General features: G+C 42.1%; 1 protein-coding gene and 1 long non-coding RNA gene across 7 annotated transcripts; both read right to left on the bottom strand.

Moving 5' to 3' along the window:
- Positions 1–5,935: 5,935 nt before the first annotated feature.
- On the bottom strand, positions 5,936–9,086 carry LOC103974317 (F-box protein FBW2). Of its 5 annotated transcripts, none has more exons than XM_065109261.1 (5): positions 8,929–9,069; positions 8,731–8,763; positions 8,322–8,586; positions 7,721–8,060; positions 5,936–6,849 (listed from the first exon to the last, which is right to left on the bottom strand). In XM_065109261.1, the coding sequence occupies exons 4-5, from the start codon at positions 8,026–8,028 to the stop codon at positions 6,192–6,194; spliced, it is 966 nt and encodes a 321-aa protein (XP_064965333.1). In that variant the 5' UTR covers positions 8,029–8,060; positions 8,322–8,586; positions 8,731–8,763; positions 8,929–9,069; the 3' UTR covers positions 5,936–6,191. The 5 variants fall into 5 exon arrangements, with proteins under 5 accessions (XP_064965333.1, XP_064965334.1, XP_009387391.2 ...); XM_065109262.1 differs by having other exon boundaries at positions 8,498–8,586; XM_009389116.3 differs by lacking the exons at positions 8,322–8,586; positions 8,731–8,763 and having other exon boundaries at positions 8,929–9,086.
- Positions 9,087–10,538: 1,452 nt separating this feature from the next.
- LOC135612683 (uncharacterized) lies at positions 10,539–23,949 on the bottom strand. Of its 2 annotated transcripts, none has more exons than XR_010487044.1 (4): positions 23,459–23,949; positions 11,398–12,036; positions 11,142–11,321; positions 10,539–11,037 (listed from the first exon to the last, which is right to left on the bottom strand). It is a non-coding gene; the product is annotated as an uncharacterized LOC135612683 (long non-coding RNA). The 2 variants fall into 2 exon arrangements; XR_010487045.1 differs by lacking the exon at positions 23,459–23,949 and adding an exon at positions 12,213–15,032.
- Positions 23,950–24,570: the final 621 nt, after the last annotated feature.

The raw sequence follows: 24,570 nt of genomic DNA, 5'->3' as shown, positions 1-24,570 counted from the left end.
GAAACGGGTGTACATGTCTCCGATGGACTCACTTGGTTTCATTTGGAAAAGTTCGTAAGAGTGCACAAGAATGTTGATTTTGGACTCTTTCACTCGGCTAGTGTCTTCATGAGTGACCTCAAGAGTTCTCCAAATATCAAAAGCCGAATCACAAATCGAAACACGTTTAAATTCATTTTTGTCAAGTACACAATATAAGGCATTCATAGCTATTGCGTTTAAAGCAAAAACTTTCTTCTCCGATTCATCCCATTCGCTCATCGGAAGAGAAGATTTTTGAAATCCATTTTTGACAATATTCCAAAGCTCGAGATTCAACGAAAGTAAAAAACTCTCATTCGAGTTTTCCAATAAGTGTAGTCCATCCCATTGAAAAAGGGAGGACGAATGAGAGAGTGACCCTATTGAAAGTCGTAAAGAGCCAATTTCTATTTGGGTGTTAAACCAAAGTAGAAACCGGTGGCTCCGATACCAATTGTTAGGATCGGAGCGGCACTAAGAGGGGGGGGTGAATTAGTGCAGCGGATTAAAACTCATAAGTTTGAAAACGATTTCGTAAATGCGTAGAGATTTCGATTCAACAATAAATGACTTGGTGAAAGTAGCTCGATTAAAGTGAGAATATGAAAACCGAAAGCTTGCTGCTATGTAATAATGGTTTCAAAAAGATAAATACTCACACATTCAAGGGACACACCAATTTAAAGTGGTTCAGTCAAAATGACCTACATCCACTTGTGAATCCTTCTTCGATGAGGCTCCCAACTTCCACTAGCAAATCACTTTGAAGGGGAATGACAAATACCCCTCTTACAACCTTTTACAAGTGGTTCACACTCTTACAAATTTTCAATGAGAAAGAAGGAGGTGAACACTCAAGCAATTGAAAACAAGACTTGCTAAAGACTTTGCTAAGGCTTTATCTCAATCTCTAACTTCTTAAAGGGTTGTATTCTCTGCTGAGAATTGAGGGGCATTTATAGACCCTAAGAGGATTTAAATTTGGGCTCCAAATTTTGAATTCTCTTGGGTTCCCGATGCTGGCGGTGCCACTGCCTGTCAATGTCTGACACTGACAGTGTACTGGCCACCACTGGAACTCTCGGGTTTTGGGCGGTGCCACCACCCAATCTGGCGGTGCCACTACCTAGACTATTTCAGCTCACTGGTTGGGCTCCAAACTTGGCCTAAACCAGTCCGAACTTAGGCCCAATTGGCCCCTAACCGGGTTATAGGATTAATCCTTAATCCTAACCCTAATTACATACAAACTACGAAATTAAGACATAGTCCTAAACAAGTTTTTAACCGACAATGTCGAGTTTCCTTCCAGCGAGCTTTTCGACGAACTTCCGGCGGACTTCCGATACACCATCGGATTTCTTCCAGCGGACTCCCAGCAGGCTCCCGGTCTTGTGGCGAGTCCAATGAGTCTTTGGCAAGTAGCTGATCCTTCTCGGTGATCTCCGCGAACCTCCGACGATCTCTCCGGTGGACTTCCGAAAAGTCCCCGATTTCCTCTCGATTGGTTCCGGCAGCATCTCCAATGAATCTTTGGACTCTCGAATGATAGAAGATAAGATTTCCCCAACTATATGAGGAAATCTTATCTATTCTGTTGAGGAAAATCCTCTATTCTATTGAGGAAAATCCTCCCTCCTAATCCCTATAAATAGGAGAGGGACATGCTAATGTTAATCATGGTATCAGAGCTGCTTGCCTAGAGCAAGCTCTCTTCTCTCTTCTCGCTGTCGACTTATCACTATTGCTTCTCCATCTCTGACGGCAAAAGCTTTCTACCATTGCTTTTCCATCGTCAGCCCATCGGTGCGACAAATCTTTCCTCTTCGGCGAATGGCAATTGTCTTCTCCACTACCACTCTGTGCGCCAACGTCTGTTCCCTTCATCTGCGGTGTCTCTAGTGCTGTGCTCACCAGTATTACCCCACCTTTCTTTCTCACTGTAACTACCTCCTACCTCTTTTGCTGCAGCTTCCTCCTTTGCTGCACCTCTGCTGTAGCTTCCTCCTCTACTGCACCTTCCTCCTATGTTGCAGCTTCCTCCTTTGTTGTAGTAGCATCACTGCAACATTACTGTAGATTTCTCCTCTGCCATCATCGCAGCCATCGCAGCCACAATTGTCGCCATCACAGCCACAATTGTCGCCATCACAGCCACAACCGTCGCCATCGCAGCCGCAACCGTCGCCGTCGCAATCGCAACCGTCGCCGTCGCAATCGCAACCGCCGCCATCATAATCGCAACCGTCGCCATCGCAATCGTAGCCGCTGCCATCGCAGCCGCAGCCATCATCGTCAAAACTATAGCAACAACAATAGCAGCAGCAATATGCTCTTGCCCTACTCATGAAGCCTCTCGCTTGTAAACCATATTTTGCATCGATCCAAGATTGGTATCCTTGTCAGGAGCACCATCTTGCGGGGGCATGATAGAAGAAATCTTATCTATTCTGTTGAGGAAAATCTTCTATTCTATTGAGGAAAATCCTCCCTCCTAATCCCTATCAATAGGAGAGGGACATGCTAATGCATTCAAGCTAAAGTTACTTCAATAAAGCTTCTTATCTTCTATTATTTTTATCATCGAACACCCATCGAACTTCCGGTAGACTTGCTTTATGTCTTCAATCTATCATAGTTAATCCTGCACAAATAAAACAAAAGTTTGATCTAGACAATTACTCCTAAGCAATTAATCAAGTTGTCCGGCATGTCATTGGTCCCTCGACACGTCATCCAATTCTTCGGCACATCGTCCTCTCTTGCGGCCTATTGCCCAATCGGCCAGTTGACTCCGCAACTCTGATATCCTTGGCATAATACCCGCTCTTCTTGGCCCGATGCCTGAATCCATGGCCCGAAGCCTTCTGTAGATACGTCGACCGATCCATCGGCCTGACATCCAATCTTCTGACATGTTCCTCCAGCACAACATGATTTTCCTGCTTTAATTGTCTCATCCTGATCGAAGCATCCTGCGTTACTCAAAATGCAGATTAAATCATAAACACATATCAAGTGGTTTCATCATCAAAATATGATATTCAACATCAAGCAGTACTACCACTCAGGCCTACTTTAGGTCGTCAATTTAGCCTTGTAATAGGCCTAATTCAGCCCTAATTTACGCCTAATATATTTTTGGATAAGTTGGCATAGTTTTGGCCCAATACCAACTCAATTTGACCTAAAAAGTTCTTGACCAAGATTTTAATAATCCAACTACATATCTGGCACAATTATGAAGCTTTCAATATGTTGTATATCATTCCGACATGTCGTTCGATCTTCTGGCACTTCATTCAAACCTTCAGCACATATTCTTTTTCTTTGACATATCGCTTGATCTATCGACATGTCAACTTTCCCATGACATATAATCTTTTGGTGCAATACCCAATCTTTCTTGCATGATGCCCAAATTTATAATACGAAGTCAAATCTTTGGCATGTCAATCAATCCTCTGGTTCGATATCTAATTTTCGACATGATACTTTTCTCAGCACAACATCCGATTGTCCTACTTCGATAATTTACCCTTTGATGGTTCGAGTTCGTGATCAAAGTATTTCTTGTGTCACTTATTGCAAAAGTATACTACTCTATAAACTCATCAATTGATTTCATCATCAAAATTTAGGATTTAATATATTTTACTAAAATACCATAATCAACTTTAACAAGTTGAAAGTGAGAGGATTTTGCTATTCCCACGATAAAAAATTATGAAGAAGTAAAGAAGAATCATGAAACTAGTAACAAGTTTACAAACAAAATGCCAACAAGCATCGTCGATCTTTGAAGAAAGAGAACTTATTTGACTATTTTAAAAAAATATTTTCCAACAAGAACTTACAAATAAACTCAAGAAAACTGGAGTTCTTAAAAGAAACAATGCTTATAAGATTGAACCTTCTCCGAATATTCATACTCACTTCACATTTAGGATTTATCAATTTATATAATGAGCATTGAATGCAATATATAGTGAGCATTGAATGTTCTGACAATAAGTTTCAAACTCAATCCCATCAAATTTTAAGAAAATTAATATCTTAAGATAATTATGAAAATTTAACATCATCAAAATATAATGCATCATAAATTTGATATGTATTATAATTTATACTTGATTTTTAATAAATTATGACTCATTAAATAGGTCATTAAGGAATTCGATCTATAAAGAAGAAAAATTGATGAAGTATTTTTATTTTTAAAATCTTATCAAATTTTTATATTAAGAGTTAGTAACTCATAATTATCTTCCTTTCTTTTGTGTGTGTGTCTTGTTTCACGTCACCTGCGCAACTCGGTCATTCCATCTTTGAGAACCATGAGTAATCCTTTGCGTGTGCAAGTTAAACGTCTCTCAGTGCAAATTACTAATTATGATCATACCGATATATGCACGCACCCATACGAAATACAAATCCTTTACGCCGTCTCCTATGCCCTCCCTCTCATCATCTTACATCGACGACACACACCTATTCCTCGAATTGTCGTCGTTAACCCAAAAGAAACACTCGAGCCATCCTTACCGTCGATCTTACGCCGACTTGTCGTGCCCTTTTAGTCAGTCGGTCGTCGTCGTGTCCTTCTTCCGTGAGGGCCCAAAGCACTGCCACCGTCTTTCTCTACTGGCCCCACAAAGATTCTTCCACGCCATCGTGGGCCCCATGCCAAGTCATTTCCGGTTGCGTGGCGCCCATCGTATTTTTTGTCCCTATGCGTATTGACTGGACACCCGAGGATGGATACTGTTCATTCGATGAATAACAATAACAATAATAATAATAATAGTTTCATTTGGTTTTCTCGTGTCTCGGACGCTGCAAAAAGTTGGAACCACTTTTGGTGCACTGTGCTTTGGCTTGTGAGGAAAGAGAAGGAGAAGTGGCAGAGCAATTGCTAAATCCCAAATGCTTCTTGTTTCTTTGTCTCAGACTTTACGTCAAAAGGTCACAAATCCTTTCTTCGGGCATTGTTCTTGTCCAACCCTATCAAACTTCATATCAAACATCATGTCCTGCAGGAACTCACCACCTTCAGCTATGTCTGCCAGTGAATTTAGCTTCTTTCGACTCCCTCGAGGCTAGAAATGTAAGTTTATGAACACCCTAAAATGAGTGAAATAATAAATATTTTTCATCTGTAATAGACTAGAATTCGAAACTGCATAAACTTGAGACTTGCTATCAGCTAAAACTATACAGCTTGGGATTTAGAGACTGCAAACACAACATGGTCACAGATGAGGCACTTTTTGGTCTTTAGATCTCTGCATACATGTGGTTGCAATGCCACACAGCCTTGTCCTGCATAATATGATACCATCAGGCCCATCAAATCCCACCACACAAGGCACATATGACATGAGTGAAGCAATAATTTTGGTGGAGCCATGCAGCTGTTGCAGGACATGATAGGGCACCTTTCTTGCAAGAAACCAAGACCACTACTCTCAACTATATGTCTATCTTTAGGAGATCAGACTTTTGGGGCACACAAAAAATCTCAGCACCAGACAGCATGTCCTTTTTAGGATTGCAGTTTAATTCCCCTGCCATTTGGATGATCTCATCATGGGTGCAATAATATTAGTCGCAAAACATGGTTAGCTTGAAAGATTGATGATAGAGGAAAGCAAGGATGCCAAGACACAGTCCCAAGATTCTTCAATCCATGTGCCCCATGCAGTGGCTAAAGGAAACCAAATTAGCATGTAACTAACTACATGAAGATCTGAACTCTTCAAGCAACAATCTTCGATATCAACCTGCTCTGATGCATACAACCTGCTCTGATGCATACTCGGTAAGGACAGATGCTTAGGATATGCCGTAAACAAGTTTCGTGGAGAAGAACCTCCATCGGATACGATATGCGCGGGAATCACATTCATAGATATTTGCAGGGAAGGATACAGCTACTTTCTTATTATATGACTCCTTATGAGTTAAAAAGTAAGAGACTTAACAAAGTCATGTAAACACTCAAGTTTACCTCTACATGCATCCCCTTCAACATTCAAAGCAAAGATACAATGGATTTTCTATTCTCATTATGTAGCAGATTTCAGTCGACTTGAGAAAACAAAGCATGGTAGTAGCAGCAGACACGGCACGGCGATAGTATAGGATCCTTAAAAACCAAACGAGGATACTCACGGAGATGGAGGCCAATCAAACACAGTGACTGCATCACTAAAGCCACCCCCGTAGAACCTTACTTCAAAACCCTCCAATCCTTGATCATCCTCCCATATGCTATCATCGTCGCTTAACCCCTCGTAGACATCTTCACCATCTTCCATGAAGTCCCAAGTGTACACAGAAGAATCCGAGTAGTCTGAGCACCCATCCCAGCAACTTTGCTCGTAGCAGTCTATAATGTCTGGTCCTAATACTTTCAAACCAGAATGCCGCTCCTTCAAATACTTCTGATCTAGCTTCACATCCCAACAGCCCCTTAGGTCCAAGTACTCAAGATCCTTGCAGCTTGAGAGGATATCAAGTACCGCTCGAGTGGTCAAGAGCAGGTAGGCCAGCTCCAAGTGGCGCAACCTGGGCATCGATACCGCAATAGCATATGCCTCTTCATCTTGGCAGACCTTGTTTGCGACCTCTAGCGGATGCATCCTACGCCGCAGGACGATGAGGGATCTGCAGTGCTTTCCGAATGCTTCAATCGCACGGGCACCTATCTTTCTGCAGTAGCTAATGTCTAAGAAAGTTATATTTGATAGTCTTGGGGCAATAACTTCCGCAATGGAGTCGCTTATTTCACTTCTTGGAAGCTCCAACCGCCGAAGGGAACCGGCACTAGGAAAATCAAAAAGCAAATAAGAAACTCAATAAGATTAATTACAGCCATCAAACAATAATGATAATAGATTATCTATCCTTGCAATACCTTGAACTATTGTTCATGTATAATCCATTTCTATTACCAGTTTATTTCAACATTAAATCCAAATTTAGAGTAAACCAGCATATGCAAGACCTACAGAGAATACAGATGCCAATCTAAATTCACAGAGACTAGCGAATTACAGGTTTGGCCTTGAAAATCCTAAAGATATGTATGACCTCAAACGTTTCTCCTGACTGTTAGGTCACTTCTAACTCAAGAGTATAGCTATAAACAGAGAGTATTTCATATGTCACAAGACTCATAACAGTGCCATCTTACGACGAAGTTTATAGTGAGGTAAGTAACAGATATTAGAATCCTAACATGCAAGAAAGTGATGTTCCAAATAACATATCAAACTTAAATATGATAAGAACAATTCATGTGGACGTAAGCTACCCATAACTGTGACAGATACTCTTCCTGTTACTCCAATATGAAGCTATAGAGAAAGATCCAAAGTAAGCACATCTAGATAGGACCTCTGCTGATTTTTGAACCACAATCAATTTCAACACCAGTCATCTCATTCATGTGAATCTAACTATCAACAGTGCAGAAAATTTTGGTTGTGATGATGATAGATGGCTGCTCATACTCCTTCATTAAGTGATGTAGACACAATAACAACAGTGACAAAATTGCAATTCTAGACTTAAATGTGAATTCACAGCCACGGTCTTCCAAAGTTTTGAGTTGATGAGTGAATTATAAATTGGATGACAAAACCTAGAGCTAGTTAAGCATGAAGGATGCTTATATGGGAGGAGATGGACGTACTGGTCTGCAATGAAGGAGAACATGGATTCAGTGTGGAGCCCTGAGACGCTGAGCCTGCGGAACGAGCCACAGCTTCGAGCAATGAGCATGTGGAGCATCTGGTCCAGATGCTCCGGCTTGCACCGCAGGCTCCATTCCTCGATGTCGATCTCCTGCCAGCAGTAGGGCCCCGACACCACCCGCTCCCAAGATTTGCACACCCTGGGAATGACCGTGAGGATCTCCTGAAGAGAGAGGTTGCGGAAGATGAGGCTCAGGGCGTCAGGGATGAGCTCCTCCCAGGCCCTGACTTCACTGCCCTCCGCCATGTCGTCAGAGCAGAGTGGATTACCCTACATCCCTGTCCAAAAGAATGGGTCAAATGGAGAAAATGGGCTCCGGAAAATAGAATCCCAGAGCACTGTCCGCAACAAGCGAATCGAAATCTGGCAAATGAGATCGAGAATTAGAACACCAAGCATGGCGAATGAGAATGAATCAGATGCAGGAAACAGAATCAAGAACCAGAGATCGGAAACTTCTTCTCACAGGAACCGAATCCAAAGGCGGCAAATGCAGAGATCAATTAACTAGATCCGCAGAAAATAAAGGAATTGAGTACCTCGGAGGTCGAAGATTACCGAAAATTACTTGTAAATACAGAAGAACAAATCTGCGGCACAAATTGAGGAGATTTCGCCCAAAAAGGCGACAAAAAACTCTTCATTCCCAGCTGAAACAACGCAAAACGCCCGCTTTTGCGACCAACAAATGGAATAAAGGAAGAAAAACCCCAACCTCAAGAGTGAAAATTGAAACAGCAACAGGGAAAGCTAATCTCTCGTCACCCGACAACACAACATCACGACGACGAAGATTGATTCATCCTAAACAACAACAAAAACAAGAAGAAAGATTGCGCCTTGAGTGCTCAGTCTTCGATGGCCAAAAGAAAGAAGGGCAAAAAAGATTGCGCCTTGAATCACTCGCATCAGACCCAGCAAGACAAAGATCGAGAAATCGAGACTCACGCGCGGGTGCTACTTCCAGCCCAAGCGAAGAAGCTGCCCAAATCCAAACATTAAGCAAGACAAAGGCTATCTTTAGTAATGCAACAGATTACAAGAAACAAAATCCCTAGAGGGTCATACACATCATTCACAAAAAATATACTAGAAAGCCTTCCGCTTCGATCAACATAAGAAGATGAGAGAGGAACGAAGAGATACCCATCATCATTAAACAACAGAAAAATAAAGGTATTTTCTTGATGCAATCAGCCTCTGCGTGTAAGAGAAGTAAAAGAGCAGAGACAAGAGAGAGAGAGAGAGAGAGAGAGAGAGAGAGAGGAAACACGAAAAAAAGGTCTCACTGAACCCAAGAAGAGACAGGAAATGTAGCAATTGGCAAAAAGCTACAGACGATGGAAAAAAGTAAGCTCGAAATTACAGGAACTAATTATTATTTATTATTTTATTTCCTTTTTTTTATTGATCTTCTTCTTTGAGAATCTCGTCGAATGAAAGCCACGTGGAGGTTATCATATTTGTTGGGCTAAATTAATCGATGTCTTTAGGAGACGTTGAAAAACGATTTCACATCCGTCCCGTCATTATCATCTTAATTTGATCAAAATGTCATCATTTCAAACACCAATCGACACATTTTGGTGTGATCATATTTTTTTTTTATTATCTTTTTTTTCAAAAAAATTAAATAATAAAAGCAAGATTCGATCCGATAAAATATTAAAATCTTTATCGACTAAATAATTAAATTAATCGACATCTTTAAAAATATATCAAATCAAATAGGAAGAAATTAGAGTTTCTGTTTTGGTTTCCGGATGGAGTTTTCTAACTCGTTGACCAAATTTATCAAGATCATAACATCACCTCCCATCGCATATGCAGACGTCACTTCATAAAACTCTAGATATACGTTTACATTCCTATTATGAAGACACGAACATATTAGATCGTAGTCATTCTTTCTTTGGTAATCACGTTGTGATTTGATCTGCCATCACTCAATCATACCCTGTATTATAATCCTTGAAAGATCCACTTGGACTAAGAGATAGATGAGGGTTTTAAGTAATGTCAGGTAGGAATCCGAATCCTGTCTATATTTATAAATCTAACTATCCACTTGGAAAAGATGTTTAATGTCGCTTAGAACTTACTTAAGTACCAAAATGTACTCCCAAAACCATCCATCACATCCTAATGATCTTATTCTGCTCCCGATTGTCTATCCTTAATTCATTAGCTCTTATAGCTCATACCAAAAAAGAATCTCTTACCATCCGAGGGGTAACAAGCACTTGCTTAAAAACTCAATTCCCAAACTACTTGTTGTTGCGTCCCAAAATCTATTCCTTAGTCTAATTGCATACATGCAAGTAAAATACTCAACTTGTTACTGTCCTAAGAATGATTACGGTATGTAATGTACAAGTTTCATTGTTACCAGAATTCAAGATGGGATTAAAATGATTATTTCTCAAACCTGATCGATTAATATCCAAAAAAAGATCTAACTCCATTTAGCTATCACATTAAAAACAAATGGAACAATAATAACAATCTACAATGTTTTTAACTATTTGAGATCAACTAACTATCAGAAAACAAAAAATTAAGAAAATTTAAATTTTTTTATTATAATTTTTATTAATATAAATTATTTTATCTTTTCTGATTATAACATTAATGGACTTTCTTATATTATTATTATCTATTAGAACTACACTCAATTGTTCATAAATAAATAAATAAATATATAAATATATATATATATATATATATATATATATATATATATATATATCTTTTATCATATTTTTTATTATATGCTTCTTCTTAACAGCCAAAAAAAAACAATACTCCGGCCTGACCTAATAATTATCTTAAAATTTTGCTCTTAATCTAACAAATGAAAAACCAAAATCTACTCTCCATGGTGTGCTTCTAAGGTTGTCCCCCTCCACGGTACGCCACGGCCTGGTCTTGGGTCACCGGAAGCAAGAAGGTTGGTTGGGGGGCATTAAAGAGGTTGTCATCCTCAAACATGAAGTTGGCAATGACTTGTGTCAGATCACATCATACGGAAGTTTTTATGCACCTTTCTTTTGGGAATGTCTAACTTATTTTTCTCATTTTCTTTTCCTTTTTGAACAGCTTTTGCACGTAGCATGTGAAGCCTTAGTCGTACAAGGCAGTCACCAAACTCAAGCTCTGCAAACCTAGAGCCACACAGTATTTTCCTTGGTAAGCCTTCAAGCACACAAGATTATCCAAACCTGACGACGTCCGATTCGATGTCACTTAACCACCCTGTCGACCACGAAAAGATTATGTTTGTCATGAATACGTGCAAACTCACCGATTGAGGTGATGATGATGGATCAAAGAACCGAAAACCAATGAAAAATTGATACCTTCTTATGGATGCCAAGAGACGTTCGACTGGTGCAGGTTGATGAAGCCGTCTCATAATTAGCCTGATGAATGGACCGCTGCTGACACACACACAGAAGCACCTTCTTCACTGTACCTGTCACAGGCTTATCCAGCATTCGTAATATGACCTCAGAAATGGTAACTGAGGACGGACCTACCTACATCAAAAGAAAATAAACAAAAATGATGTCCCAGGTGTCTCCAAGTGCATGACTCTGAGCAAGTGACAATTACCATATGGCTTATGGCTCAGTTCAAGCGAAGCTCATGCCCATAAATTGAGCTCCACAGCATTGATTGCTGCTCACCTTCCCAAGACTGGCAGGTGGAGCAGTAGAAGCAGCCAGCATTCACTGGACTGGACAAGCCAATCCGAGAAGCCATGGACTCAACTGCGTACTGACCCACCCTTGTGGCACTGTCAGGATGCTGTGGTCGAGTCACCAAATAGTATAGTGATGATGCCCAACACATTAACTGAACTGAGACTTGATGTTACTATACATGCCAAAGCCCGAAGAGAGTCACAGGAAACCAAGTGGAGCATCCTTAGAATCTGAACTGGTGATCTGATCCATGCCGGTGGATTCAAAAAGACAAGAACCCCATTATTAATTACTCCAAGATGGTTGCATCAAACGCCACCGAGGTTTTGACATGTTCTGCTCTGAATATAAAAATCCAAATCCATCTGGCAACACCGACCAAGATCGAGAAAAGACAAATCGAAGTGCTGTGAGTTGATCTCGGGCACATGCAGGAGCTTGATTTTGCTTGTTACAAGCCAGACAGACTTTGCAGACACAACTTGGAGTTGGTCTGCAGATGTGAGCAAGTTCCCAAAACACCCAATTCAAATTTCGCATTCCCTCCCTGTGGCAGTCCAAATAAATCATAAGGTTCTAAAGAATGAGGTCGAAGAAGAACATTGCTGAAGTGGTAAGGAATGAAAAGAGAGACCATCGTCAATATGATATTTTACATGCACAGACATGCATGTATTCTTATTCATATGCAACCCAACCAAAAGAGAGGGGGAAAAGATCTACCTACAAAGGAAGGCAACGAGATTATCGGTTGCTTGATTTAATACTTCAAAGCAACCAGTTATACGAAACCATCATGCCAGCATTCGAAACAATTTACTTGGCTGCTAAATGCTTGAAAACCCAAAAGAACATTTTTGAACATCAGCCTGTACATTACGGGACTGATGAAGAGGAGTTAGATGAATAAACACCTGAGTTGGTTGAATAAAACCCTTCACAGATCAGAGTAGCAATGGCACCGTGCTCATGAACAAGAAAACCAGATCCATTTACAACAGAAGGTAAAGTCAAGTCTAGGAAAACAGATTAAAACTGTACAACATTAAATCTAGCTAATGTACATTTAAGATGTGGATTCCTCACATTACTTAGTTAAGATAACATTAAATAATTAACTATCAGTAACACCATAATGGTAGGCTCTTAGCGATTAACATGCTAGATTGGGTTGTCATCATCTAATAAGGAAATCTGAATAGAGGAATAAGTTTTTGCAATCTTTCTATGAGGTGGGCCAAACCTTTTAAACTCTGATACAAAATGTAGAAGACCCATGTAGTTATTTCAATTAACAGGTAAAGTGACAATTTTCTCACTCCTTTGTCCATTTTATAACAGGGACAGGTTTTCTAGTACCAGCGAAAGTGACATCTCAGTAGAAGGTACACAAGATTTCAAATTCCTTCATATGTATAGCAAAAAAATTCTTTCCATGAATAATAATAATACCAGAACAAGAAAATCTTTCATTGGAACTAGAAAACCTTTGTGTCTGACAAAAAAATAACTACATTACTTCAACAAGGAGATTATATTATCTTCAGGTATATGATAAACTAATTGCATGATCCAGTAGAAAAAAAACGCTTTACAACAATTGCAAATCTTGGCATAAATTGCTGCTAACAGGTCCATGTAAGAAAATGTACCAAAATATGGTCCATGTAGTCATTATTGACCGGGTACTAATACATCTTAAATTGGTTCAAGTATGATATAAATTCATGCCAAACCTAAGCCAATCCCATACTTTAGTTAATAGCACCTTGTATTTATTGCAAACAACTTGATGACTCTCGAGCACATTAGCCTAGAAGGAGTACAAACTAGGACATAAGCAATTTTACACATTGAGTTAAGATCTAGAATTATTATAACAATTTATTAAATCAAATTCTTAGCTGAATCTTTTATGACTCTTTCTATTCAAATAGACAAATCATAGTTTGTGTGAACCTCTCTGCAAGGTAGACAAGTCTGGGCAAGAAAGTACTAAGCTTGCGTTTGGGAATACAGTTGCATTTTTAATGTGCATTTGGAGAATGGGACTCGAGTGAATATGCATTTATGGAATACTCTAAGTGTTTAGTAAATAATAGATAAAAACTTCATTTTAAATTTAAATGTGTATTGACGTCAATGTTGTTTGGTAAAGTTGTATTTCAAAAGTCCATTGAATATTATGTGACAAAAAATTAATAAGTAAATAAAGAAAATAAATAAATGAATGTATGTAATCTTATAAGAAATTTTATATGACTTAGATACATAATAAATAAATAATATAATCATATAAATAAATATAAAATTATCCTTAAAAATAAATAAATAAAATTTCACATTATCGAAGACAAATCATGTTAGTTTCTCACTAAATCAAGTAGGTAATTTTGTGATTTTAGATAATGTCATAGGATACTTTGGGAATTTGAAAAATTACATTAGCATTCTGCAAATGCCGAAATGCTAATGCTACCCCGAGATAGCATCAGCATTTGAACATTTGTAATGAAGCATCCAGGCCAAATGCAATTTGAAAAAAACTTACAAACACCAAATCACATTTGAAATGTGCATTAGGCACTCAATGCACATTTTAAATGTGTTTCTAAATGCACCCTAAACCTCGAGCATTCATCTATCTTACACAATGCAATAACAGTTTCAAAATAAAATGTATACAATTTGAAGATCTTGGCAGCTAACTTGTCTTTCATACAAACATATTTGTCATCATAGTAACATGAAGGACTTTGAACCACTTGAAAACCAATTATGAATTATAGTAAAGAACCTCTTCTAGATTGTTATACTCTAGGTTACTGATACATGTACTTCATACTTAATCTGAAATCATGTTGATGTATAAATCATCAAAATTAAATGCCCAGATGTATTTAGTCCCATTTAATGTTTCCTGTCATTACAAATACCTAAAAGATAAAAATTGATTGAGACATCTGTACAACAGAAGAGATAAATCTTACTTGCAAAAAAGCAAACATTATCAAGAAACTTATAGTTCATATAACTAGAGTTACTTACCTTCAAGATAGTTCTCGACATGATGAATTGTCTAAAATTCACCATCCATTCAAAGCACCAAGCATAAGCATGCAGCCAAGAAAACTTTATTATCAAGCCTCTTCTGTGGATCCAATTTCGGACCAAGGATATCGCAAGTTCAAATGCATCTAATTTGAGTAGTTGAGTTCTAGATTTTAGTTTTGGGGTTGTATTGGTTAAATTGGGTATTCTATGCTTTTATATCTTCAAACTCTGGAGTATTTCATTTCATTGCCATTAAATAGGTCCATGAGCCACTAGATATGATTTCCAAAAAAATATTCAGAAATATTAAATAGTAAAAAAATGAGCATACTATTTTTAAATTAGTTGATAAATTAGTTATTTAAAAATTTAAAACTACATTAATGTTAAAACATATTAACAAATTTAAATGATACTCTTGGAATAAAACATTAAATTATTCCATAATTATATAGATATACATAACAATCCTTTCAGTTTCCAGAGTACATAAATATTTTTGGATGAAATTATTTTTTTAATTTGTTTGAACCTTAACTAACATCTATTTTAAGAATTTAATTAAAAATACAATTGGAGGGTTCCTGTTTCAAGGGACTTGAATTTCATGATTCATTGGATTGGAATACAATGAGATACGGTGGATTCCTATATGGTTAAATCTTACCCCAATCTCTCTCAGACACTGGTCTCTTTCTTCAGTAGGGCCAGCAGCGACTACAATAACAACATTGTTGCTACTTGACGGCTACAGAATAATAGCAGCAACAGTGGTATGGCAGTGACTGGTACAATTTTTTATCCTCTCCTCTTAACATTCTTCTTTTTTTATTCGCCAAAAATGGTGTTGACCAGAATCAAGTAGAATTGACAGAGTCCAACTCGGTATTGGCTGATTCAGACTGAGTTCAAAGGATTCTCAATCACCTAACAAATATACTAGAATCCATTATGAGTCAACACAGGTGTGGTGGGGAAAATGTTGGATCAAAGTGTCAAAGTTTGCCAGTTTCACATCTATTATACCTTGTGTTTGCACAAATTCGATGCTACTACTTTTTCACTTTCACAATTTAATTAATAAATCCTTCACCTCATAATAAGCTAACTTTAACCCTTAACTTATGATGAAAACCCCATCAATAATACTCGATAATACACTAAATGCGTTAGTTTTCCATCCAATGTATCTCAGTTCATACTTAAAATCCTTGCTTGAGAGTCTTCGCTTAATCAATCCTATTATCCTAATATCAATATATGAATAGAAACTTTGGGTCACATTGTTTCTTTTAGTGTCACATTGGACTTAGGTTTACCTATGAAATAAAGCACATGCTCTACGCTACTCTAAACAATTACGATTTTGATAAACTATATTGTATTCACTTTTCATCTTGAATGCAAAAGGTGGGAGTAAAAACAGAGGATGTTAAACCATAAGACCATTAGAAATTCAGCCTTCTTTGTGCATAAAATTATCAATAGGAATCCAACTGTGTTAAATTGCATAATGGTTAGGGATTCAAACTGGATTTCAAGTGGATACAGAAGCAACATGGATCAAATATGTTCCTAACAAACACACTTTTTTTTTTTCATAGGACTCGAAAGCAAAGGTGGACTATTGGGCACTTAGGGCATGATTGGGAAATACATAATAAGATTGATATAGATCCATTTGTGTATGAAAACTTAAGTAAAACCATTTTCACACTTAGGAAAATATAATTAAATTTACACATGTATACATGTCAATATTAAGTACAAACAATTTCACTATTTCCTAAGTTTTCAATAGACGTATAATAAATTATGTCCTAATGTGAAGAACTCAACATTGACTATGTAAGTTATGCAAAATTTACATCATTACACTTGATCACAAATGTAGTTTGTAGTCTTCCAGCAAGATAACTTGTTCTAGCTGTGTGCATATAGGGAACTTGGATTCTTAACATATTAGTTAAAAATGGTTACAATTAAATTGCCATAGGGCCGACAAAGTTCTAGTAAATGTAAGGCACTGCATTTGAGAGCATAACCTCACATTCCTTCAAGTAATAGGCATGAACGTGTCTTAAGTCCTAATGCTTTACTTTTTTCATAATACATGACGATCTTCGTGGGGAGGAGCTAATTACAAATTACCCCTCTGTAATTAGCTACCCTTAACTTCCCGATCCCTATACTTTCAAAAGTAACATTGAGATCTCTATACTTATGAAAGTGAATCATTTAACCATGTTTCTCCTCATGCGGTCGACTCTACTGACGAAAAGACCACAGGGTTTACCATTAAGCATGTGCTGACTCTACTTCACTTCGGTTTACCACTGAGTACGTGCTGTCACGACCTTAGCTGGAATTGCCTAAGGCGTGAGGCACCCTTGCGGCCAAAGACGCGAACTTAGCTTGCGTTGCCTAAGTCGCGGGTCACCCTCGTTGCAAAGACGCGAACTTAGCTTGCGTTGCCTAAGTCGCGCTTTGCCCTTGCGATCTTGCTCCGCAAGGATCAGCCACTTTGTAACCTCTCGCAGGTCCCGAAGGACCTGTAAAGGAGAAAGAAAGTTAGATCGAAAGAACGAGCAACGGACAAGTCCCGAAGTCTCGCGAAAAGGGAAGCTTTACAAGCAAATCGTCGAACACCTTGTGTGCACAAGAGAAAAGAGGGAGAGGGAGAAAAACAAGGCTTTCAAGGATGAACGAACAGCTGCAAGCCCACAAACAGCCGCTCACCTGGTCCCGGACGCAACACCAAGTTCCCGTAAAGGTCACGTGCGAACTTGCGAAAGAGTGTTCAACGCCCGGTATATAACCGAAGCCCCATCCAGCCATGTGCCACCCGGGGGGTTCCTGGGTGCTGAGATGGCTGACATTTTGGTGAGCGGAGGCAGCTCTCCGCTCACCTCCCGTGGCACGCGAAAACGGAGCTGTTTTGGGCTGTTTTGGGGCTGTTTTGCTCGGTTCGGTGAGCGGTCGCTTTGCAACGCTGCAGCTTGTTCGAACTTACATATTTACAAGCAAAATGACCCAAAACCATAAGAAAACATGCTGTTAAGCAGCTGTACATGCAGCTGTGAGCGACGAACGGTTCGTTGAACGGAGTTGCTGCGGGTGCGCGACGACCGTTCGTGACATTCTCCCCCACTTAAACTGTCGACGCCCTCGTCGACGCTTGTTGGTAGTTGATGATGACTTCTTCTTCATGTCGCAGGGCGTCTTCAGGCTCCCAACTGGCTTCCGTTCGGGGAAGCTTTCGCCACTTCACCAAGTACTCTGTCTGTTCCGCTCCGTTGGGTAGCTTTATCTTGCGATCCGCCAGAATGGTTTCCACTCGCTTCTCGTAGGAGGCTGTGATAGGAGGTAGCCGAGTTGGAACACTTCGAGAAGCATCTTGCGGATCCGAATGGTAGGCCTTCAGGTTGCTGGCGTGAAGAACGTTGTGAATTTTGAACCACGCCGGCAGCTGCAACTTGTAAGAAACATTGCCTACCCTGCTGATAATTGGGAAGGGCCCTTCATACTTACGCACCAATCCTTTGTGAACTCTGTTCCTGAAGAATTGGAGTGATGCTGGTTGGAGCTTTACCAACACCAAATCGCCAACTTTGTACTCTTGTGGTCGCCTTCCCAAGTCTGCCCACTTCTTCATCCGTTTTGCCGCCTTCTCCAAATACGCTCGCGCAATATCGGCATTTCGATGCCATTCCTTTGCAAAATGATAGGCTGATGGACTACTCCCAGTATATCCAATTGCCATAGTGTGCGGAGTCGACGGTTGTTGTCCTGTGATAATTTCGAAGGGGCTCTTGTTGGATGCAGAGCTCTGCTGCAAGTTGTAGGAGAATTGGGCGATGTCCAACAGCTTCACCCAATCTCGTTGATTGGCACTCACGTAGTGTCGGAGATACTGCTCCAAGAGCGAATTGATTCTCTCAGTCTGACCATCCGTTTGGGGGTGGAGGCTTGTAGAGAAGTATAACTTTGATCCCAACAATTTGAATAGCTCGGTCCAGAATCGTCCCAGGAACCGAGCGTCTCGATCACTAACAATATTGTGTGGGACTCCCCAATACTTCACTACACCCTTCATCATCAGTCTGGCCGCCTCTTCAGCTGAACAGTGTAGGGGAGCAGCAATGAAAGTTGCATACTTTGAAAACCGATCGACCACCACAAGTATCGATCCAAGTCCCCCTACAGGCGGCAAGCTTGATATGAAGTCTAAGGAAATGCTCTCCCATGGCCTTTCTGGTACAGGCAACGGCTCCAAAAGTCCCACCGGCTTCCGTTGCTCCACCTTGTCTTGTTGGCAAGTAAGGCATGTTCGAACATACTCCTCCACATCAATCCCCATCTTTGGCCAGTAGAAGGCCCTCTCCACGAGAGCCAATGTTCTGTGAATGCCGGGATGTCCAACCCAAAGGGAATCGTGACACTCTTTTAAGAGTTCACGCCTTAAATTGTCCACTCGGGGAACATAAACTCTATTCCCTTTTGTGTAAACAAGTCCCTCCTAGACCCAAAATCGTCGTGCCTTGCCTTCTTTGATGAGCTGCATCAGGATAACTGCCTGGGGATCACTATACAGTCCATCTCTGATTCGAGCAAGGAAGTTGGAGTGTAACTGACTTGTTTGGCCTCTGCCCTCCAGTCGTGCAGCATTCACGCACTCCACCTTCCGACTCAGCGCATCGGCCACGACATTCGCCTTCCCGGGCTTGTATTCCATTGCCATATCAAATTCAGCCAGGAAGTCCTGCCACCGTGCTTGCTTTGGGGAAAGCTTCTTCTGAGTTTGGAAATAACTCAGGGCGATGTTGTCTGTCCTCAGCACAAATCGCGACCCGAGGAGGTAGTGTCGCCAAACTCGTAGGCAGTGGATCACCGCTGTCATCTCCTTCTCATGCACTGGATACCGCCTCTCGGTCTCGTTGAGTTTGCGGCTCTCGTAGGCCACCGGATGACCTTCTTGCATGAGTACTCCACCAATAGCAAAGTCCGAAGCATCGGTATGGACTTCAAAGGGCTCTCCATAGTTTGGCAATTTGAGCACTGGTTCTTCCAGAATAGCAGCCTTCAGATCTTGGAATGCTATCTCGCATCTGTCCGACCACTTCCAAGGCTGCTCCTTCTTCAGCAACTCCGTCAGTGGGGTTGCCCGCTTCGAATATCCCGCGATGAAGCGTCGATAGTAGTTGACGAAACCAAGGAAGGATCTCAACTCTGGCACCTTCTTTGGAGTTCGCCATTCCGCAACTGCTTGCACCTTCGACTTATCCATCCGGATGGAGCCATCACCGATTCGATGCCCCAAGAATAGGATCTCAGTCTGAGCAAAGTAGCATTTCTCCCTTTTTACGAACAACGTGTTCTCCCTGAGAACCTTGAAAATCGTCCGAAGGTGCTTGACATGCTCCTCGAGCGTTTGACTGTAGACGACGATATCGTCCAAGTAGACGACCACGAACTTATCCAAATACTCCTTGAATAGCTGGTTCATGAGGGTACAGAATGTGGCCGGAGCGTTGGTTAAGCCAAAAGGCATCACCAAGAACTCAAACGCTCCATATCTGGTCACACAAGTAGTCTTTGCTTCGTCGCCTTCAGCAATGCGCACCTGCCAATATCCCGACCGAAGGTCGAGTTTTGAGAAATACTTCGCCTTGCCCAATTGATCGAACAAGTCCGCAATGAGCGGGATGGGATACTTGTTCTTCACTGTTACTTTGTTGAGGGCACGGTAGTCGACGCATAATCGGAGGCTCCCATCTTGTTTCTTCTGGAAGAGAACTGGAGCTCCGAAAGGTGCTTTTGAGCTGCGGATGAGACCACCGCTTAGCAGTTCACCTAACTGCTTTCTGAGTTCTGCCAACTCTGGTGGAGGCATGCGGTAGGGTGGTCTCGCTGGAGGCTTCACTCCTGGCTCCAGCTCGATGCTATGATCCACGCCTCTGCGTGGTGGGAGAGTCTTCGGCAACTCGGGTGGCATAACGTCTTTGAACTCTTTTAGGACGTTCGCCACCACAGCAGGTTCTTGAATGGCCTCCTTGTTGAGTGGCTCTAGCTTCATTGCAGCCACGAATGTCAGTTCGCCTTTTCGCACCCCTTTCTTCAATTGTAATGCCGAAAGGTGTTGGGGCTCCTTGGTTCCTTTCCGAGAGACGGGAACCACGCAGGGGTCGTCGCCTCCCATCATACATAGGGAGTTCAAGAACGGCATCGGCACCAACTTTGCCGCGTGCATAAACTCCATTCCAAGAATCACTTGGAAGTCGTCCAGCGGCACGGCCATCATGTTGGTGTTTCCGCTCCAAGTCCCAATTTTGATAGGAACTCCCTTCGCCAACCCGGAGATTCGCCTGGCCTCCGAGTTCACCGCCTTCATTCGGCTTGGGCTCTTCTCCAAGGTCAGCCCAAGTCGCTGTGCTTCGCGGTCGGCTATGAAGTTGTGGGTAGCGCCCGTGTCCACCATTGCACGGGTCGTTTGGCCATTTAGCTTGATGTCCACATACATCAGCTCACTGCTTCCTGCTTTTTGTGCCTTTGTCTTCATGTTCTCCCCCACTTGACCCCGCATAGCGTTCAACAAACGCATTGCTCCCATTCGGGGTCCTTGCGACTCCTCATCGTCGCTGCTAGATTCTGAACTACTCGAACTAAGAGCAACAGCTTTGCCCTTGTCCGATCGGGGAGGGTGGATGGAAGCCGTCAAAGCATTGAGTGCCTGTTTTTGTGGGCACTCCCTTACCATGTGCGGTCCTCCGCACAAGAAACATCCTCCAGGTTTTGAGGCCTTGCCTTTCGGGTTCGGCCCTTTGTGGGAGCTCTTCTTCTTTTGTTCGCCCCCGAGCTCCTTCCCTCGAGAATGCTTTGGAGGTCGATTGCCTGAAGATTGTTTCCTTCTTACTGGATCTTCAGAGGAAACAAAGTCGGTGAGCCTTTCTGCAGCCGCAATTGCCCCGACCACGTCGGTAACATTCCTTCGATTTAGCTCCTGCTGAGCCCATGGTTTCAAACCATCAAGGAAGCTGAACAACTTGTCCTTCTCGGACATGTCCTGTATGTCCAGCATTAGTGCAGAAAATTGCTTCACATAGTCTCGGATGGTGGTACTTTGGCGGAGTTGTCTCAACTTCCTTCTTGCGACGAACTCTGTGTTCTCCGGTAGGAACTGAGTTCTCAACTCCCGCTTCAAGTCTTCCCATGTGTCGACTCGACACCGACCTTGTTGGATCTCCTCCCAACGAGTTCGCCACCAAAGTTTCGCATCTCCGTTCAGATACATTGTTGCTATAGAAACTTTGGTATCTTCAGAATCGGGCCTCGTAGCTCGGAAGTATTGCTCCATGTCGAACAGAAAGTTCTCGAGCTCCTTGGCATCTCTAGCCCCTCCGTATCCATGGGGCTCAGGTGCCCTCAAGTTTTGTGGCGGTGCAACGCGGGTGTTGCCTCCTCCCGCATTTAGCGTTCTTGTGAGCATAGCCACCTTTGCCGTGAGTTCCGCCACAACATCCTGTAAGTGCTGCACGGAGTCCTTGGTGTCATCGGACAGTCGGTCGACTAGGGCCTCGACCTTGTCGATCCTGGACTCCGCTTCCTCTTGCGAGCTCTCTACCCCAACAAGTCTTTGTTGGCCATGGTAGAGTTCCTCCATGCTCGCTTCCAGAACATCCAAGCGGGTTTCCGCCGTCGTGAGTCTCTCCTTATGACTCTTTTTCCCAGTTAACGCACCAGATTGCGCTTCCTCCGCTCGCGGAGAGTTGCCAACTTCTCGCTCATCCTGTTCGCTGCCGCGATCCTCGTGAGCGGCTCCAACAGCATGAGAGCGAGTGTGCACATGCAGCCCACCTGCGGCTGTTTGGGGCAAGGGTCCGGCTTGCCCCGTCTTGCTTGATTCGCCACGATGCTTTGCCATGGCGAAGTTGCGAAGTTCGTTCGCTGTTCGATCGAAGAGCTTGCCCGCTCTGATACCACAATGTCACGACCTTAGCTGGAATTGCCTAAGGCGTGAGGCACCCTTGCGGCCAAAGACGCGAACTTAGCTTGCGTTGCCTAAGTCGCGGGTCACCCTCGTTGCAAAGACGCGAACTTAGCTTGCGTTGCCTAAGTCGCGCTTTGCCCTTGCGATCTTGCTCCGCAAGGATCAGCCACTTTGTAACCTCTCGCAGGTCCCGAAGGACCTGTAAAAGAGAAAGAAAGTTAGATCAGAAGAACGAGCAACGGACAAGTCCCGAAGTCTCGCGAAAAGGGAAGCTTTACAAGCAAATCGTCGAACACCTTGTGTGCACAAGAGAAAAGAGGGAGAGGGAGAAAAACAAGGCTTTCAAGGATGAACGAACAGCTGCAAGCCCACAAACAGCCGCTCACCTGGTCCCGGACGCAACACCAAGTTCCCGTAAAGGTCACGTGCGAACTTGCGAAAGAGTGTTCAACGCCCGGTATATAACCGAAGCCCCATCCAGCCATGTGCCACCCGGGGGGTTCCTGGGTGCTGAGATGGCTGACATTTTGGTGAGCGGAGGCAGCTCTCCGCTCACCTCCCGTGGCACGCGAAAACGGAGCTGTTTTGGGCTGTTTTGGGGCTGTTTTGCTCGGTTCGGTGAGCGGTCGCTTTGCAACGCTGCAGCTTGTTCGAACTTACATATTTACAAGCAAAATGACCCAAAACCATAAGAAAACATGCTGTTAAGCAGCTGTACATGCAGCTGTGAGCGACGAACGGTTCGTTGAACGGAGTTGCTGCGGGTGCGCGACGACCGTTCGTGACAGTGCGGTATTTTCATCAGCAGAGTCGACCACACGAGGAGAAACGGGATTAAATATTTCACTTTTGTAAATATAATAGACCAAAGGTTATAAGTGAAATGAAAGAAACTTCACATTCTAATAGACCATGAGATCGTATATACCAGTTGGTGAGCGATCCGAACCGAAGAGGAAATGCTGCACCTGCAGTCTCGTACATCTTCGGCATCCCACTGGTGTCATCAAGCATGGCCGAGCGCTCCGCGATCACCTTCTCCACAAAAGCAGTGAAGGGCTGGCACATATACTAACCGGAGAAGTTATCAAGAATGCCCTGCTTCTGGGTCTATCCGAGCTAGTCCAAGGAAAGGAGGAAGTGGTGGCCAATACGACGTGTGACCGCGGTGCCGTAGTCAAGTGAGGCGTTAGCGAAGTAGTCAAGGAGAAGGTGGACGATCTCATCGAACTAGGAGGAGGAGGTCGAGGACAAAGACCGCGGCCTCGTCGGCGAGAGCGAAAGAGTCAGCGAGGGAGAGGAGGCCGGAGAGGGTGGAGGGGACGGGGTCGAAGATCTCGGCGGCGGCCACGGACGGAGCGGAAGCCGAGGCAGTGACGGGTCGGTCGGCCGTTCTTTTGCCCTTTGGGCGTGAATGGGGGACTGAGTCAGTGGGCTTCTTCCAATGGGGGATGCGAGGACTAAATATTGGGCCTTAAGCCCATTGGATTTGGCAGATAAACAATATATTGTTTTCCATAAAGAAAATTTTGTTCCCTGTGTTCTATTCATATTCATTCTTAGGAAAAGAAATCTAATTCTTAACATTTCTGAAGAAATTGGAGGGACATTTCTTTTCAATTTTTATTCAACATTTTAAAGAATAAAATGGGTATGGGGGACGATTATATAGAATCTTTCATCCTTGATAAATTATTCTTTTTAGATATTTTCTCTTTATTTCGTCACACCATTAATATAAATCGAATCATCTTGATTCTACATATAACTTTTTTTTTTCTTTTATCAATCCTAAAATTTTTGCATATCCTAAATATTTATATAGAGTTATCATGGAATACCAACGTCAGTATGCGAGAGCTTATCATTGAATATAATATAATATATTACGATATGCAATGTATGTCTTGGAAACCCGACGAGTATAACCTACATCTCAAGCGTTAGGCATCTCTAACCTTTGATGCATCTACTTTAATCATTAATCAAAAGTATTCGAGGTACTCTTTAATCGATTTTTGATAAAGTTATAGTGGTCGA

This window comes from Musa acuminata, chromosome BXJ2-5, assembly GCF_036884655.1.
Source record: "Musa acuminata AAA Group cultivar baxijiao chromosome BXJ2-5, Cavendish_Baxijiao_AAA, whole genome shotgun sequence".
Taxonomy (NCBI): Eukaryota; Viridiplantae; Streptophyta; class Magnoliopsida; order Zingiberales; family Musaceae; genus Musa; species Musa acuminata.
The sequence above is the reverse complement of the archived record's forward strand: the minus strand, read 5'-3'. Positions and strand labels throughout refer to the sequence as shown.

What these genes read in the sequence shown, in the direction of transcription:
- LOC103974317 (XM_009389116.3), bottom strand. Translation starts at nt 8,028, where the DNA reads ATGGCGGAGGGCAGTGAAGTCAGGGCCTGGGAGGAGCTCATCCCTGAC. An exon ending in TTCTCCTTCATTGCAGACCA is followed by an intron (nt 6,850 to 7,720) that starts GTACGTCCATCT and finishes TGATTTTCCTAG; the next exon opens with TGCCGGTTCCCTTCGGCGGT.